The sequence below is a fragment of the Seriola aureovittata genome, chromosome 13, assembly GCF_021018895.1.
Source record: "Seriola aureovittata isolate HTS-2021-v1 ecotype China chromosome 13, ASM2101889v1, whole genome shotgun sequence".
NCBI lineage: Eukaryota > Metazoa > Chordata > Actinopteri > Carangiformes > Carangidae > Seriola > Seriola aureovittata.
Window position 1 is genome coordinate 22,610,715 of NC_079376.1, and position 16,556 is coordinate 22,627,270.

Consider the following 16,556-nt stretch of genomic DNA (forward strand, 5'->3'; position numbering starts at 1 on the left):
TCTGTGTTTGAATGACCAACTTGTTTCCATGGAACAAATATTGAACAAATGTTAAAAGGTAATATTATTGGTGTTTTTTTGTTTACACTGTAATTTGTCATTTAGCAATGATACAGGTCGTTTTCAACATCTCATGTCTGCCATGAAAAAAGCCTTTGATGACCCAGATATCGTATCACATTCAGAGACAATGACTGTGACATATGTCCAGGCTGTGTCTAAACATCTTCAATACTCAGACTGCATCAGGGTGTGTACAGGTCTTTAGGAGCTTTAAAAAGCATCGTATTCAGTTTCCTAAAAACCTTTCCTGCTGTAGGCATTAATGTGAGTTATAAAATGTTTTTGTAGTTGGTTGCCGGCTGTCAGGACATGTTATACACTGTGACAGGGTATTGTTCATGTAGGAGGCTGTTCAGTCGCTTTGCGTGGTCAGCCAGCGACATCAGACTTGTAGCAAACACAGCTGTCTCTACAGCTAGCTACAGTAGCTAGGAAGATCTGATAATTGGCTAATGTTGATTCTGACAAAAACCTACATGAACTTCAGTGGATTAATCATTTTTAATTCATCTATCCAGGATAGATTGTAATGTTCTCCTGTAAGTACTGAACAATGTGATATAGTAATAAATAATTCTGGGCCATATTTTTCTTACTGGTTTTACATCATGCTTTCATGCTTTACATGGTTTGACTTTAAACACATATTACATTTTATTCTATGTGGCATTAAAAAGTCTGTTAAGTTAAAAGTGAATTTAGCCTGTGTTTGAACGCTGTGCAACTACTATGCATTGTTGCTCTTCTTGTGGTTAAGATAAGAACATGTGATGATACTAGAACAATATGAGACATCAGTGAGATACAGTGTGCAGCTACTGTGGAGCCACCATGTGAGTTTCATCTGGACATTAGTCTGTGCTGCACCTACAAATCATTATGCTGTCACGGCCTACGTGAAATGCTTTCTTTACTCATATAGTGCACCTGGTCTGAGCAGCACTGTGAGAGACTACCCAGCAGACCGAGACCCAAATCCAGACTGTTCCACCTCTTCTGTTCACAATCTCAGGTCTGCCTATCTTCACTTCTTCACTTCCTAATCTCCTTTTTGTTTGTTAAAGGGTTTTGCTGGATTATACTGTATGTCACACTTTGTCCTAATCATCATAACATTGTAATTATTGCACATGTGAATTTCAGAAGCTTCAATCCCACAAGCGTACCTCAGTTAACACCTGTCCCAGATACGTCCCCAGATGGCAGACTGACTGACTACACTCCCTCATCTGAGTGGAGGTACATGAGGGGCAGGCTTATTGGATATTAATTAATGGCTTTGAAAACAATAGATTTAGTTTTTGTATGATATTATTCATTTTAGAACATTTAACTTGCTGAGGAAAACCCTCCGACTGAGATTTGCAATTTAGAAACGAATAACTTCACTGGGATCTGTTAAAATAAGATGAAGCCACTGTGAAAATGACTTATGTGACATCCATTATCTTATGCTCACATTATGATTTACCAAGACAAAGTTTATTTGAGTACCGTGCATGTTTACATTTCTTTAAGTGTACACCCAAATACAAACAATACAGAAGCATGTCCTTTATGTTTGCAGTAGTCCTTAAATCTATAGATACAGCTGTGCTGTGTTTTCTCTCCACTTATGAATGTGGCCATAACTTGTTATTTCTTTGTGAAGTAACGTCTCCAAACTCTATCGAGCGCTGCTGCTGGAATCATCTTTTTACAAGCACAGTAAAACGTTCGGTGCATTACATTAATGCTTTTGTTCGTCTCCACCAACCATGAGTGGCATAGAGAGATTGTTAACTTATTCCCTTTAAGCTCCTGGAACAAGAACAGTTAACACATTTTACAGCAGTGGTGCACACACACACACACACACACACACACACACACACACACACACACACACACACACACACACACACACACACACACACACACATATATTCATACTGTACATGCATCCAAACAGCTGTAAGTTAGAGGAATATAAAGTCCATATTTGTGCTACAGAAACTGTGAACTATAAATGCTGATATTATTTTACATTAAACATATTTACATTTCAGGGACCTTTCTACCACCAAGCTCTCATCATCCTCTATTCCGCTGACTGGAGACCAGCAGACCGACGCTGACATCCTGGCCTTTGTCAGAGCCAGGCAAAATCTCCTCAACAGAACAGGTAACTCACACACACACACACACACACACACACACACACACACACACAGCAAGAAAGAACACACACACTGACTCCTCACACAATGTGCATTTTGCATTCAACACTGCCCTCTGGTGATGTGATGCCTTACACCACACCACCTTACAACAAAGTTTACATTAGCATAGATGTCTTGTTTTAAGCCTCTGAGAGTTGTATTTAAATTGTATACATTGCATTCTATATGTTCTATACTTGAAATTAACTGCAAGCTATAACACTTGATAAGCTACCAATTACAAGGTGAAATTAATACATATTGAGTTAAGCTTTTTCTAGTGTATGCCAAATAGAGAATGTCTTTTGTGGGCAAGAGCTCATTGTTTTTCACAGAGGTTGAATAAAACTCCCTCACCACCTGAGCAGCATCACTTTATCTCCCAACTGCTCATCTTTTGCTTTGAAATGGTGATTTCTCTTGCTCTCGCTCCTCTCCTCTGACCCATGTGTAGCTGCTTCTTAGTGTGGGAGACAAGTAAAGTGGACTTGGCAATCTTGTGGTTTACCACTAGATATCTTTTCCTGGCATAAACAAACAGACAGCACAAGTTCAGAGTGGAGGCTGTTATTGCAGTTAAAGTAATAGTTTACTGAGCCTCACTGCTGTTTAATTTCAAGGGTTGTTACTATTAAAAGTATGGAGACAAGTTTTGTTTTGTTGATCAATCAGCCTCGTGCTTTCATTTATTTCAGACCCACCTCAGCAGTGATGTGAAGTTCGAAGGAAGCATACACGGCCCAAAGTTATCATTATCTGCCTGCTTGTGCAAACACCACATCTGCCAGGTGACAAAATGACACTGAAAATGTGTGTTATATTTGATTGTTGATGGACAATGAAAATGTGAAAAATTGTCTCAACTTTGGTCCAAAACATCAAAGTGCTCATAAAAAAAAAACTCCTCTGCCAAACACCCACCACACATCCTGTTCCATTCTCACACGCATGCACACGCTCCTCCTGAAGATGATGCCATTGATATAATGGGCAGCAGTATAAATCACAGCCTGCGCCAGCCATTTGATCTGAACAAATGTTGTCTCAAGATATGAGAGGAAGGAGCAGACAATAGGAAACCAGTTGGCTCCAGTGTGTGTTTAAGGGTGTAATGAATCATGACTTCATGGTCACAGGAAGTTTCAACATGCAGAATGACAAATACAATTCATATTTATGTTGGGTTTAATTTTATTCCAAGGCAAACAGTTTTTTTTGTAAAATGTAAATAGATGAATTTAATATGTATACAGCTGTTTGCTTGTTTATTTCTGATTTTCTGTGAATGTAATGTATCTTTCTTACATTTGCACAAAATATTGATTAAAAAAATAAAGCTGCATAATGACAAAATGTCAAGAACCAAAGGAATTGTGAGATGCCATAACATGTTTTACTGTAGTACTTTTGTACATTTGTAGTTATGAGCCTTTGTAATGAGTTACTTTGCCATCGTACTCGGCCCAGACAAACTCCCCCCAGTCCCTCCTGTCTGGTAATCTGTGATCTATAGAAAGCATGCCAAGTGCCATGAAGGGTATTAGGATGACTGAAACTATTGGTTATGTCATTAGTTACAATACAGTCCATCAGCATTCAGATTTACTCCACAGTACACCAGTAATGTTGTACTGCATCCCCCAGTTACATTCTAGAGGGTGTAATGAAGAATTGTCTCTCCCTGACATTTGCAGGTATTGTATATGAGATTATATTAGCAAAACTATTACTCTGCAACAGTTTTACTTATGGATCATCAAGTTTATAGAATGTCCATCCATGGAAATTAGTATTCAGGTACAGAGGAAGGTGGAGCCTATCCCAGCATGCATCGGGCAGGTGGCAGGGAAACACCCCAGACACGTCTGTATGTGGGCTTCCTTAAGATACAATATTTGAAATTCAAATTTGGTTGCGAACATTTTTTTGCATGTAGCATTGATTAATGAGCACTGAAATGAATGAATCTGTGGATGCTCAGTCAAACGACAGTGACAGTTTACTTTAGTGTAGTCTTTTATGTTATCTCCATGACTATGCACACCTCTGGTGTTATCTCTGGGAGACTGACAGGTATGAATAACACACAGTTTGTACTACATCTACAACCATTTCACAACATGGATAATCATTCCATTCCATCAGACAGTAGATGAATTTCATGCCTCTGTCCCAGTGCTCCTCACATTGTATCTGTTAACGTCAGCTGTCCATCCATCACCTTGGAACCATCACAACCCAAACAGAGTCAACCTGTGAACATTGGAGCAACCTGTTTGCATGTCTTTGCGTTGATTTGTTTGACAGATGACAAGCAGCTGCATTATTTGCATCCCGGCAGAGTTGCCTTGGAGAAGGAGCCTTCCTTAGACAAGTCACGATATCTGTTATTTCTCTCAGTCACATAAGTGGCTTCGATCATCACCCGAAATAGCAGTGATGCCTAACTCCACACTGTATATTAAATAGCTAAATGTTTCCTTCAATACAGGGAAGACACATGGTTGGTTTCTCACCATATCCACCATTCTACAAATACAGCTAAATTTCTCATTTAATACAAAGTTATTATACACTGAGAATTACCACTGCTCCTCTGCAGCTCCCCCCAGCTGTACGGCGCTTCAGGGCAAGTTTTAGCTCATTATTTCTGTTTTCTGACCTGCTGTTTTATTGTTTTGGTCCACTCCCTCCGCTCTCATGGTTTTGTTTTTGTCTGCAGCTGGCAGCTGTTCTCAGCAGTAGAGCTTCAAAAGCCCACTATACGCTACCTGCTCAGCACCAATCAGCAGACAGACATGGTTGGCAACTAGCTGGTGAACACACCGGAGCATTACACCACTAAGGAGTCAGATGTTTCCCTCAGTAGCTGGTAGAGAGCAAAACAGAGCTAAAAGAAAGTGAAGATTGGACTCACATTTGGCAGGTGGTCAGGAACAAGACTCATACATAACATACATAACAGTATAATTGAAATGGTTAAAGAACAGTGCCCACCTCACCAGACAAGAGTTGAGTTGCTTAACTGTCAGGCCAGACCAGGAATGGGTGTTCAGCGCCCTGCAGCCAGTGACTGGAGTTTCAGGGAGAGAAAAGCAGAAGGGAGAAGCCTGTTGTCTATCAATGACCTTTGGGAGAGAACCACTCCAATCCCACAGCACAGACCATAGCCCGATCCATCTGGACCCTTTGGCAACAATGAACCCCAGGAATGACACAGAGTCTACGTGAAACTCACACTTCTCCGCCTTTACAAAAAGCTGGTGGCTAAGGAGACGCTGGAGAACTTGCCGAGCATGTTGGATGTATTAAAGGCAGTCTTCCATTCATTCCCTTATTCTCACCAGGGGATAAGCATCCCTAAGATCTTGTCCTTTTTATCCACTAAGAAGAAAACATCACCAGCAGGAGAAGATGAAGGTTGAATGACAATTAAGCACAGGTGAAACTGATTAGTGAGGAGCAGGTAATCACAGTGGCCGGAAAAACATGAGGGCAGGAAGTGACGTATCCAAAATGATACAAGAGGTGAGTATTTCAAAATAAAACACCAAATAGTGACTGAAACAGTAGAGTTGTGTTTGAAATCACTCACTCATTCTGTCGTCCCTACTCACTATCCAGGGAGTTCTATGTAGAGGACCATATTGTGAGCTCATCTGTAAAATGGAAAAACACTTCCGGACACTGCTCGGGTCATTTTCTCTGCACGGTATTTCTGTTTACTTTTCATGATGCATTATGGGATACTATGAGTCCATTATATAGGGTATAATAATTCTCACTACTGCCTATATAGAGGGTAGTGAGTGATTTCCAGTCACAGCCTTGCATTATACAAACATGACCGTGACAGTGGGACAGGATGTGAGTCAGTTCTGTGTTCACAAACTTGTGTACGTTGCCCTTAAGTGGGCAAAAAAATCAGTTATTGCAGGTTTAAATTCAAGTTACATACAGTCTTTATAGTCCCACTGTTTACTATCTTCTTGCTACACTGTTACTCCACACCAAGAGAGAATTTGGAAAGTTGTCTTCAGACGGAAAGCAATGAGTTTGGGACACCAATCTACCAGAGTAGGACTGAAAATTTCTACAAAGACCATGATGATGATAATTATAATTGTAGTTTTTGACATTCACTCTGAAGTCTATGCTTTTTGTTTTGTTTTTAAATTTTTTCAGACAGTTTTTAACATGCTAGCTTTATAAACACTGAAACCGTAGAACGCCATTAGGTTCTATCTCGAGGCTTCTTTCAACTCTTTGGTTTATGGCCCATGATCAAGTAGTGCTCTCCACACCTCTCCAAAATGTCATCTCCTTCCTCTGCATCTGACCATAAACTTGCCTGGCTCCTGAATGTGGTGGAAAACCTCTGATGATTGTTCTAGCAGACTTCCTTGGGTTAGAGAAATTGAGCTTTTAAACTGATGAGATTTTAAAGTGTCCATACTTAATTAAATTAAATGTATCTCCCTTGACATGTCTCAAATTGCAGCACCAATCATTACTATTTTAACGGCAACTTCTGTAAAGTATGTGAGGACGTCAGGAATCCGATCATTTGTGGTTGAACTACATTTTCCTCAGGTTTCCAATTCAGAGAATAAAATTAGTCCCCACGATGTAGAATCCTCCTGAAAGATTCAGCATTAGCACTCCACATAATTGAGGGTGTTCGAAAAACCAACAGCAGTCAGGTAAAACATTAACTTTTGTTCTGCTGACAAGATACTGCCACCACTTCCTTATTAGTGTAAACAGCTGAACGTGTGTGTGTCCAGATGTCATGCTAATGGTGCAGAGGAGTTTGATCGTTACCCAAGCAACCCATAAATCGGTGCCCAACATCCATGGCAATCTGTCCAATCAGAGTGAGAGCATTGAGGGGAGATGTTTACCTACCCGGTTACTGTCACCCCAAGATACAGCTTCACCAAACATCATCCATTCCTCATGGCTCTAAGGACACTCTAATAGCTGCCTTTAGATACATTTTTGTCTCACTTTTCCTATTCCTTCAATTGGAATGTGTCACAATCTGCATTTTCTTTGAGGAACTGCACATGAGAACGGTGTATTAGATTTTTTAATCCTTTCTGAAGAGATTCACCTCTTTCCTGGGTTTGAACATCGGCATTTTTGCCTTTTCTGGTGCTGGGGGAGGTTGATGGCGAGGTTCCAGTTGGACCGGGTCAAAGTGAGCTGGACAGCTATTTTGACTGTGGCCCACTTCACATACCTGCTGGTCGGGGCCACGATCTTCCAGATAATGGAGCGAGAGGCTGAGAGCAACAACCGCAACCACTTCCAACTGGAGAAGCTGCATTTCTTGGCTAATTACACCTGCCTAGATGGACCAGCCTTGGAGAAGTTTGTTCAGGTTTTCAATCCGTTTCTTCACAGTTCTTTAAGGAATTTATGTTTGATAAATGCAATGGAAAATTCTCAAAGTGTAACAGCAGAATATGCACATTTATAATGTATAACAGCAAAAAAAATTGTCAGCTTCTTTTCATATTCAAGGTAAAATATGCTAAAATATACATGTCAGTCTTTATTAATGTGGCGATGGTGGACAAAAGACCAGTGAAAAGGAGTCAAATCAAATACTGAGAAATTGAAAGATCTATTTTATGATTAGGTTTTATATGATTAGGTTAGGTACATAGCAATAAATGGTTTGACAGTAACCTGACCTAATGAATCAATAACTGTGTGTGTGTGTGTGCGTGTGTGTGCGTGTGTGCGTGCGTGTGTGCGTGTGCGTGTGTGTGTGTGTGTGTAGGTGATTTTGGATGCCTGGGAAAAGGGAGTGAACCCTTCAGGCAACTCAACAAACCCCAGTAACTGGGATTTTAGTAGCTCCTTCTTTTTTGCAGGCACAGTAGTCACAACTATAGGTGAGCATGTTTATATTCATAACTATAATTCATAATTATATTTCATAACTTGAACTGTCAATTTTTGAGTTGGCCTGCACTGCTGACGACATATCATAATCTGCTTCACAGGCTATGGCAACCTCTCCCCTAGCACTGTGTCTGGTCAGGTGTTTTGCGTGTTTTACGCACTCTGTGGGATCCCACTGAACCTAGCCTTCCTCAAACAGCTCGGGAAGTGTCTCATCATCCACCTGGGTCGACTCAAGAGGGGGATGGTCTCAGTTGTTCCTCACAAGGTACTGCAACAGAATCACAGCATCAAACATTGCTAAAAAAAAAAAAAAAAAAAAATGTACTTGCCAGAGAATGATTTGAGATCTGTGTTACAGTTTATGGTAAGGCAGGACCCAGAAGGCAGCCAGCACTAGGGAAACGTGAAAAGTATTTAATAAAAAGAAGAACGTACACAAACAAACTGGTGAACCAACTGAACAGAAAACCGAAGTTATATTATTAAATATTATTAACGTTATAACCGATTCACTTTTATTTACTTCATTTATTTATTTTGCTTTATTTTTTCCCCCTTATCTCTTTAAACTAAATATAACTCTTTCATCCTATGCTTATATATCATTTTTGTTGTATTTGTTTTTAGTATTTCTGCCGTGTTGGTATGGTCTAAACCTTCTATGGTGTTCTGAATAATTGCATAAAGAAAAATTGAAAAAAGTCACACATGTGCTATCATTATTTCATATTTTGTTTTGTCTCACTTGTAAGAGTGGTGTTCTGCCTGTTGAATACACAATAAAAACTGAAGTAATGCCTATGAATGTAATGTGAATGTAGTCTACGGTGTGTTTGTTTTCCTAGCAAACGGTTGAGGCTCTGGCAGTGAGTTTATTCTTCGTCAGCGGCAGCCTGCTGTTCTTGGTCATCCCTCCTCTGCTGTTCAGTTATGTGGAAGGCTGGACGTTTGGCGAGGGCTTCTATTTCGCCTTCATTACACTCAGCACCATTGGTTTTGGAGATTATGTGGTGGGTGAGTAGGAAGAGCAAACAAGCACTAATGTGGTGGAAGAATCCCAGCGGTCACCTCTGTCTAATTAAACACCTTTTTTTTGTTAGCTTTGATACAATAAACATGTTGTAAATTTACAAATCAAATGCACTATGTAAGGGGGGGGGGGGGGGGGGGCATTTGCACACCTCTCAACATTAAAAATAAATGTCTTCTCTCTGCTGGGATCAACGTCACATGTTCTAACAAGGTAATGTGACTTCTTGTAGGGACTGACCCGGGCAAGGAGTACATCTCTCTGTACCGGAGCCTTGCAGGCATATGGATCATTTTCGCCCTGGCTTGGCTCGCTCTTATCCTCAACATGGGAGCCAGAATAATGGAGACTGTGGTTGTGCTTACTCACCCAGGCTTTAAGAAACAGGAAGAGGAAGAGGACGTGTCACCCAGTAAACTGGAGGACACATCAAAGATCTGACAGTGGACTGTAGATGGGACAATCTACATGTAATATTTACTAGGTAGAAGATATTTTGTGTGATTGTTGCTCTGTACATATTATGATTCGCAGTACAACAAGAAAACAGATGTAGCATCATTTTATTTAATAGCAAAACATTTTTTGGTATATTTGCCAGTTTTTTTTTCCTTCTTTCGATGCTTTAAATGCTTTAAATTTATCTTTCGCTTGTCAAGAATTGTTTTAATTTATTACACAGGCTAGAAAAACATTACAGATTTTTATTTGACAACTCTACCTCAGTGAAGCCGAAGGGTCAGTTCAGAGGATCAGGGCCTGGACTTGTTGAAATTATAAGAATTATCTATAGCAGTGGTTCCCAACCTGTGTGCTGTTTAAGAACTACTTTCAGTGTTTTCTTCTTCTTGTATTTAATGCCTATCACAGTGACAAGTCAGTGATGGGAATTTTTTACATCGTCACCAGCCGGACCACATTGTATACTTGTATTGTAATGGGGTCTGATGTGGGCCACCAACATTTTTGAGCTTTATAAGTGAGCCATGAGTCGGAGAAGGTTGGGAGCCGCTGCATGAGCAGTGAGATGTACTAATCAAGCAACTTGCTTGTGCTCACAGTGAAGTGTATGGAAAAACCTTTTAAAGCAACTCACAATCACCAATGTGTGATTTATCACCTGTAGTGTGCTCTGAAAAGGAAGATCCAGTTACACACAAGAATTTATTCTATCTATATTTATTCAAATATATTTCCAAGACATAAATAGGGAGTGAATAATAGGAAATTGACTGAAGAAAAAAGAAAAAGAAAACCAAGCTGGAGCAGGAATGAAGTTTTTCTACTGTTGGACGAGTAAGACGGAGAAAACATAAAATAAAGAGAATTAAGCACCTTAGTGACCAGTGCAGACAATGAGGATGCATGGATAGTGAGCACAAGGAAATTTAATACCAGATTTATTCTTGTTGAAAAAACAAGTGGTGTAACTCTGTACTCAATATCCAAATTATTCATATGTATTCATCATGTCCACTAACACTTTGTACAGTTGTTTGTGCTCACCTCTATTTTTGCTCTGCAGCTGTTAAGGATCTAGTCTGACCCTCCTCCACAGACCTCTGCTCCTAAATTTAAGAGACTTGACAAATAGTATTCATTCTTAAATCTACAAGAAAGAATAGAGGTGACTTTATCACTTTCATCTTTCTGAAATTTTACTGTTAGCAGTTTGACAAACCTATGGTAAAAGTCCCAGTAAGACATCGTGTGTATGATCAGGTATTACCTCAGGTAGGAACCCTGTAATGTTTTTCCACCCTCAGGTAGAATAGCGAATAACTGCTGAACTATGCTTTGTTGTTTTTTGTACTCTTGTTTATGTATTTATCGTATCTTATCTAACTGCATTGTTAGAATATTCTAATTTCACTGTGCAAGTGTGCACATATGTGTATATTTTGCTTGTGTGTTTGTGTGAGTCCACATCTGCGGCTGTGTAATGATGGTAAACCAGTGAATGGAGCACAGAGGGTCTTAAACAAACTCATTAATCAAGATGGTGATGTGAGGTGACCTGAGAGCGCACAGGACTGATCCCTGAAGAGCAGCTGGAACTAACGACTCTGGTCTCTGCCTGTCGGCCATTTTTTAAGTACATTCACTGAAACTGGCTTAAAATGTCGTGAAGATTGAGATGCAAGTATGACTGAAACTGAAAAAAACATATTTTCTTGATGCAGAAGCTCTTTGTTCTGTGGATTGAGATTGTGCAGTGCTTCTAGAAATACAAACTACTGCAGCTGATCTTGAGTTGGCTGCTGCCATGACTGGACAAAGTCCTTGACCTCATACACAATGGTTCATTTTGGGCAGAACTTACCCACAGTCCACACCTACAGTCCAGCGTTTGCTGGTGTCTCTCCTTCTTTCTGATTTTGTTCCACCAGATTTGCATGACAGGTCATAGGAATGATTCAAACAGTAGCGCAGGTGGAGTTTTATTTGCCTACCATGCAAGGAAAGACGACAAGCCAAGCAGGTAAACGCTCACTCCTCACTGTTCCTGGCTGCAGAGATTGAGACGCTGAGCTTGTCTGGAATCCAAAGTTCTACAGCGGAGCCAAGATGGGAATAAAGGAAATGTTCAGTTTGGCCCGGGTGCCCTCCATCCTCGTGCTCGGGGTGGTTTACGTGGCCTATGTGCTGATCGGCGGGGTGGTTTTCTGGAAGGTGGAAGGAGATCTCGGACAAAAGGACATCAGTGTTTTACTGTTGAACAAAAAAAGGCTGCTCACGACGTACACCTGTCTGAACCAAGACGGCCTGGAGGCAGTGGCTCAGGTGAGGCGCAGAAACATGGGACGCCAAAAGAAACAGATTAATAGAATAGAATAGAATAGAATTTCTCAGCTTTTTTTTTTTCCATAAACAGTAACAGAGGCAACGCAGTTACATTTTTTGTCAAGGACATATTAACATGCAAATGTGGGGGGGGCATTTCACGGTAACAGCTGCTAAAGCCCTCTCATCTATGTCTGTAGAGTTGCTTTGGGTTTTACAGAGAGACCATTGTATTTACATCTTAACCACAGTCCTACTCCTTTTGCATTTTTATATTTCCGAATGAGGAAATGTCTTTATCATTAAATACTCAAAGCAAACAGAAGGGATTAACAGCACTGCCACTTGGTGGAAATCCTGACTGGTTTTCATGTGGCAGAGAAGCATCTTCTTCCATGCAAATACCAGCTTCTCCTGCCTTTCAGCAGAGGACACTCTACTTTGCCTATGTATCTTCCCTCGCTTCATTTACACAACAGCAAAGTTGTGTAATCTTCTCCTTGGAAACTGCTGAGTTTATTTATTTATTTATTGATTTATCTATTTATTGATTTATTTTTAAACCTTGAAATAAATCCCACAGACGCCATGTTACGTTGCACAGTTTACAGAGTAAGAGAAACAGCAGGTTGTTGATATTGTTGCCAAGTGATGTGAGCAAGAGACTGAGAGAAACCCTTCAGATTTGCATTGTGGTAGAAGTGAAATCCAAGCAAAGCCATAGAGATGGTGTGCGTGCCTGTTCAGTACACATTAAGGTGGTATGAAGACATGAAATCTAAATTTATTCAAAATAAGACAACATTTAAAACACCAGTGTGGGATTCAGAGGTGTTGCATCATAACTGATACATTTAAAACCTTAGATAACAAGGAGTCTCAGATTGTTACGTATATCTGAGGTGGAATTTCCCACATCGGTGATGTGACTGTCTGACACAGTGCTGAGAAGGTGTTTCTTTATGTCATGCTGTCAACTGTAATGTATTGACCTGAATGGTCTCTCTTTAGGATGTAAAGAAGTTACATAACTGTGAGTCTGACCCAAATCCATGAGAGATGACACTGTTTTATTTGAGCTTGCTCTAGTTCGAGCGCTAGTGTTACCTAGTTTGTAATTTTCATTTGTTTTTTCAGGTTGTTCATGATGCATCAAAGGTGGGCCTTAGTTTGAGAGGCAACTACACCACAGACGGCTTCTGGAAATTCACCAGCTCAGCTGTGTTTGCTGCAACTGTGGTGACAACTATAGGTTAGATATTAACAGATTCTTAAAGCTCCATATTTTCTTCTTCTCCTGTGTTTTATTTGAAGTGTTGACTCATAAGAAGATATATTTGTGGTTTTAAGAACCAAAAACCATCTCAGTGTAGTTTTACATCTCCTCTCTCAGGCCTCTCTCTGGAGCTCTAGTAACAACAGGTCAGTGAGCCAATCAGAAGAGAGGAGGCGCTGAGCTTCTCCTCTGATTGGCTGACTGTTTTATGAGTGATTGAATAAAAATATAGCAAATTTCAGGAAACCAAATCCTGCAAGGTTGGATGGCGGGTCCGGGTGGGCGGGGCATAGGGCATAGCTGAGAGCGGTGACTGCTTTGTTGTGACATCACAAAGTTCCAGGAGTCCTGACGGCTGGTTTTAAGGCTCAGTTTCTGAATACAGGCTGTGTGCATTTCTCTGTAGACTGAGCACTTTGATACTTTCACAGTATTATAATAGATAAATAATATTTATAATTTTGAAGTGGTGCTCCCGTGGCTTAGGGTTTAAGATGCCGACTGTGAACAGCAGCATCCCAGGCTTGAGATTGGCTGGGACTTTTATTGCATCTCTCTCATCCTCATTTCCTGTCATCTCTCCACTGCTGCTATCTTAGTAAAGAAAGTCATAAATTCCCGAAAAATTATTTCAAAATAATATCAAATTTAATTCAGTATTTGCAGTATCATTTCATACAAGAGCTGCTATAATTTATATGTGTCACCACACAGATCACCAATCAAGGCAGCTACTCTTGACATGACTTCCTCTATGTAAGAAAAGTTCCTCCTGTCCAGAGAGCAGCTCTTCCTCTGCTTCCACCACAGTGAGATGAGATGCTAACAACTTACAGTTTTGCAGGTTATGGGAACATTAGTCCTAGTTCAACAACCGGACAGATCTTCTGTGTGTTCTTCGCCGTGTTTGGGATCCCGCTCAACATGGTGGTCCTCAACAGGGTGGGCAAGTACATGCTTGTAATAGAGAGGAACGTTTCCGACTTCCTCGAGGGGAAGACCAGACGGGTGAGGAGATCTTTAATCATCTGGTCTTATATCTAAATATGTTTAAAAGCATTTGTGACTAACATCGCTGCTTCTGTCCGCATCTCACTGCAGAAGTGTACCCGCTTTTTTGTCCACCTGGTGTCTTACCTGTCCGGAGCAGCTCTCTTCTTCATTGTGCCCATGATTGTGTTCCAACAACATGAGGGTTGGACCTACTCCCAGGCCATCTACTACTGCTTCATCACCCTCAGCACTATCGGCTTTGGAGATTATGTGGCAGGTACAGGATTATTACCATATCCTTATATGTTCTTGCATGCACCTTTACTGCATTTTGAATTGTGCATGAAATGAATTTTACAGACAATAATCCAGACAAAGAATACCCAGAGTGGTACAGCGTCCTTATGGCCTCGTGGATCTTCTTCGGCCTGGCCTGGCTGGCCCTGCTTATCAACCACTCCATCGACATCCTGGAGCGGCTCAACGCCCACTTCAAACTGCAGTGGGGTGGACAAAAGCCGGAGGACGAGTCTGGCAACGCAGAGGGCAACAACCCCAACACACAAATGGAGGAGGAAGATGAGATCAAGAAGCCTCCAATAACTCAGTAACCTGCTAAATCAGAAGATTTCAGTGAGTTGACGTAGTTATAGAATAATCTGTCTGTCTGTACATCAGGACCTGGGAAACTGGCAGAAATGATGCAATATGGGTGTGTGTGTGTGTGTGTGTGTGTGTGTGTGTGTGTGTGTGTGTGTGTGTGTGTTATAAGACAGTAAATGTTGAGCGTCTGTGATGATTTAATGTGTCTGTGCTATGGTTGGTCAGTTCTGATCCCACTCTCCTTAAGTGCAGCTAAAATATCGACTCATTTTTGTTGAGTCAGGTTTGTTTGTTTGACAGCAAACAACTTCCACACTGTTTAGTCTCTTATCACTTTGTTTCGTGAACTGTAAACAAGTGACGCTTCTTAATCTACCTGGTTAAAGAAAAAAAAAAGAAACTGTTTGAGATTAGTCTGAGGAAGGATACTGGGGCAACACTTACTTTGGTCTGTCTGTTGCTTCCCCCACCGACCAGAAACCAAGTCGTTTGGCAACTTAGTGGTATTTTACAGTTGACATCAAAGCTACAGAAGGAGCTTTATGCACCAGGTACCTGATGTCTGCAATCAAAATCACAGGCAATTAAAAATACATGTAAATAATGTCATTTGTTTTGCATGATGATGATGTAAATGACACATTCCTTTGCCATCATGGAAGGTATCAAGGTTTTAAATGATCTGGTTAACAACGACTTGTTTAGAAATTGCATTTAAAAGGACAAGAAACATTTGTTTGTTACTTTTATTACTGTTTTATTTTTGAATACCTGTGATGCAAGTTAAATGGGCTAAGAAAAAATGTTATGCATTTTATTTTATTTAATTCCATTGTAAGATAATGTTAATTATCTCAAGTTTTAAGGTCACTAATTGTCAACCACACTTTCAACACAATATTAACATGCTACAGGTACTGTGTAAATAAATCAAATACTGGAAACATTTCGTTTTAAAAAAGATCATTCAAACTAAACCGAAACCAGAGCAATCCATGTTATTAGATTACCTGTTAAATATTTACCTGTTTGCTTTTATTTTATGTAACAAATGTTAAAACACTGTTACAACAACTTTTTTTAAATTATTATTATTTATTCATGCGCTAGTCGTAGAGTGTTTCAGTAGACTGTAGCTCATCTGTGCCACTCACCTGTGCTGACATTAGTTTTATAGCCACTAGGTGGTGCCACTGCACCCACACTGGAGAAACTAACCAAAAGCAAAGCAGCAAATATAGTGTACCATGTTGAAATCATAGAAACTATTTTGATCTCATCGTCACAGCAAATATACACTTCAGTTAAGAATATAAGAATTCTTCTGCAATAAAGAAATTCCTGTTTGATATCATGTTGTAATTGTTGCATCATTAAATAAATGTGTTCGGTGATAATTTCATTATGTGTTTGTTTTAGCCGTCTACTTCTTTTGACAAAGGCCCAAACCAGACTAGCACAACGCCGGACAGAGGAGCAGTCAAAGGTACAAACGTCTATAGAGGATCGTAAATCAGAGGAAGTCAGGCAACGCTGAGGAGGAGTGAATGACAAAGACAGACGGCAGGCAGCAGGGAAAAGAGAGTGGAAAATGAGAAAGTGCTGGAGCGATGGATTGCAAGACAAGAGAGATGAAGTCAGTGAAAAGAATTAGGAGGGGGATGTTTGAGGGAAAGTGCAAAATTCC

At 40.3% G+C, this 16,556-nt stretch overlaps 3 protein-coding genes across 3 annotated transcripts in view; all 3 read left to right on the forward strand.

Moving 5' to 3' along the window:
- Positions 1-3,625, forward strand: part of kif6 (kinesin family member 6) — a 56,175-nt gene extending 52,550 nt beyond the window's left edge. Inside the window, exons 20-23 of the mRNA XM_056392688.1 lie at positions 986-1,075; positions 1,207-1,302; positions 2,112-2,227; positions 2,960-3,625. Coding sequence (XP_056248663.1) covers positions 986-1,075; positions 1,207-1,302; positions 2,112-2,227; positions 2,960-2,976 — 319 coding nt within the window. The 3' untranslated portion in view covers positions 2,977-3,625. The remainder of the gene's footprint in view (positions 1-985; positions 1,076-1,206; positions 1,303-2,111; positions 2,228-2,959) is intronic.
- A 3,621-nt stretch (positions 3,626-7,246) lies between these two features.
- LOC130180442 (potassium channel subfamily K member 16-like) lies at positions 7,247-10,158 on the forward strand. Its single transcript, XM_056393975.1, has 5 exons — positions 7,247-7,650; positions 8,056-8,170; positions 8,282-8,448; positions 9,029-9,197; positions 9,446-10,158. Exons 1-5 carry the CDS (start codon positions 7,438-7,440, stop codon positions 9,652-9,654), a joined length of 873 nt encoding a protein of 290 aa, XP_056249950.1. The 5' UTR covers positions 7,247-7,437; the 3' UTR covers positions 9,655-10,158.
- A 105-nt stretch (positions 10,159-10,263) lies between these two features.
- On the forward strand, positions 10,264-16,249 carry kcnk17 (potassium channel, subfamily K, member 17). The gene is made up of 5 exons (XM_056393773.1): positions 10,264-11,997; positions 13,135-13,249; positions 14,118-14,281; positions 14,375-14,543; positions 14,627-16,249. The coding sequence occupies exons 1-5, from the start codon at positions 11,782-11,784 to the stop codon at positions 14,875-14,877; spliced, it is 915 nt and encodes a 304-aa protein (XP_056249748.1). The 5' UTR covers positions 10,264-11,781; the 3' UTR covers positions 14,878-16,249.
- Positions 16,250-16,556: the final 307 nt, after the last annotated feature.

Bases quoted from the DNA above. Each gene is read 5' to 3' on its own strand.
- LOC130180442 (XM_056393975.1), top strand. From the start codon at position 7,438: ATGGCGAGGTTCCAGTTGGACCGGGTCAAAGTGAGCTGGACAGCTATT. The intron at 8,449-9,028 runs GTACTGCAACAG...TTGTTTTCCTAG, and splicing joins TCTCAGTTGTTCCTCACAAG to CAAACGGTTGAGGCTCTGGC. The intron at 9,198-9,445 runs GTGAGTAGGAAG...GACTTCTTGTAG, and splicing joins TTTTGGAGATTATGTGGTGG to GGACTGACCCGGGCAAGGAG.
- kcnk17 (XM_056393773.1), top strand. From the start codon at position 11,782: ATGGGAATAAAGGAAATGTTCAGTTTGGCCCGGGTGCCCTCCATCCTC. The intron at 14,282-14,374 runs GTGAGGAGATCT...ATCTCACTGCAG, and splicing joins TCGAGGGGAAGACCAGACGG to AAGTGTACCCGCTTTTTTGT. The intron at 14,544-14,626 runs GTACAGGATTAT...TGAATTTTACAG, and splicing joins CTTTGGAGATTATGTGGCAG to ACAATAATCCAGACAAAGAA.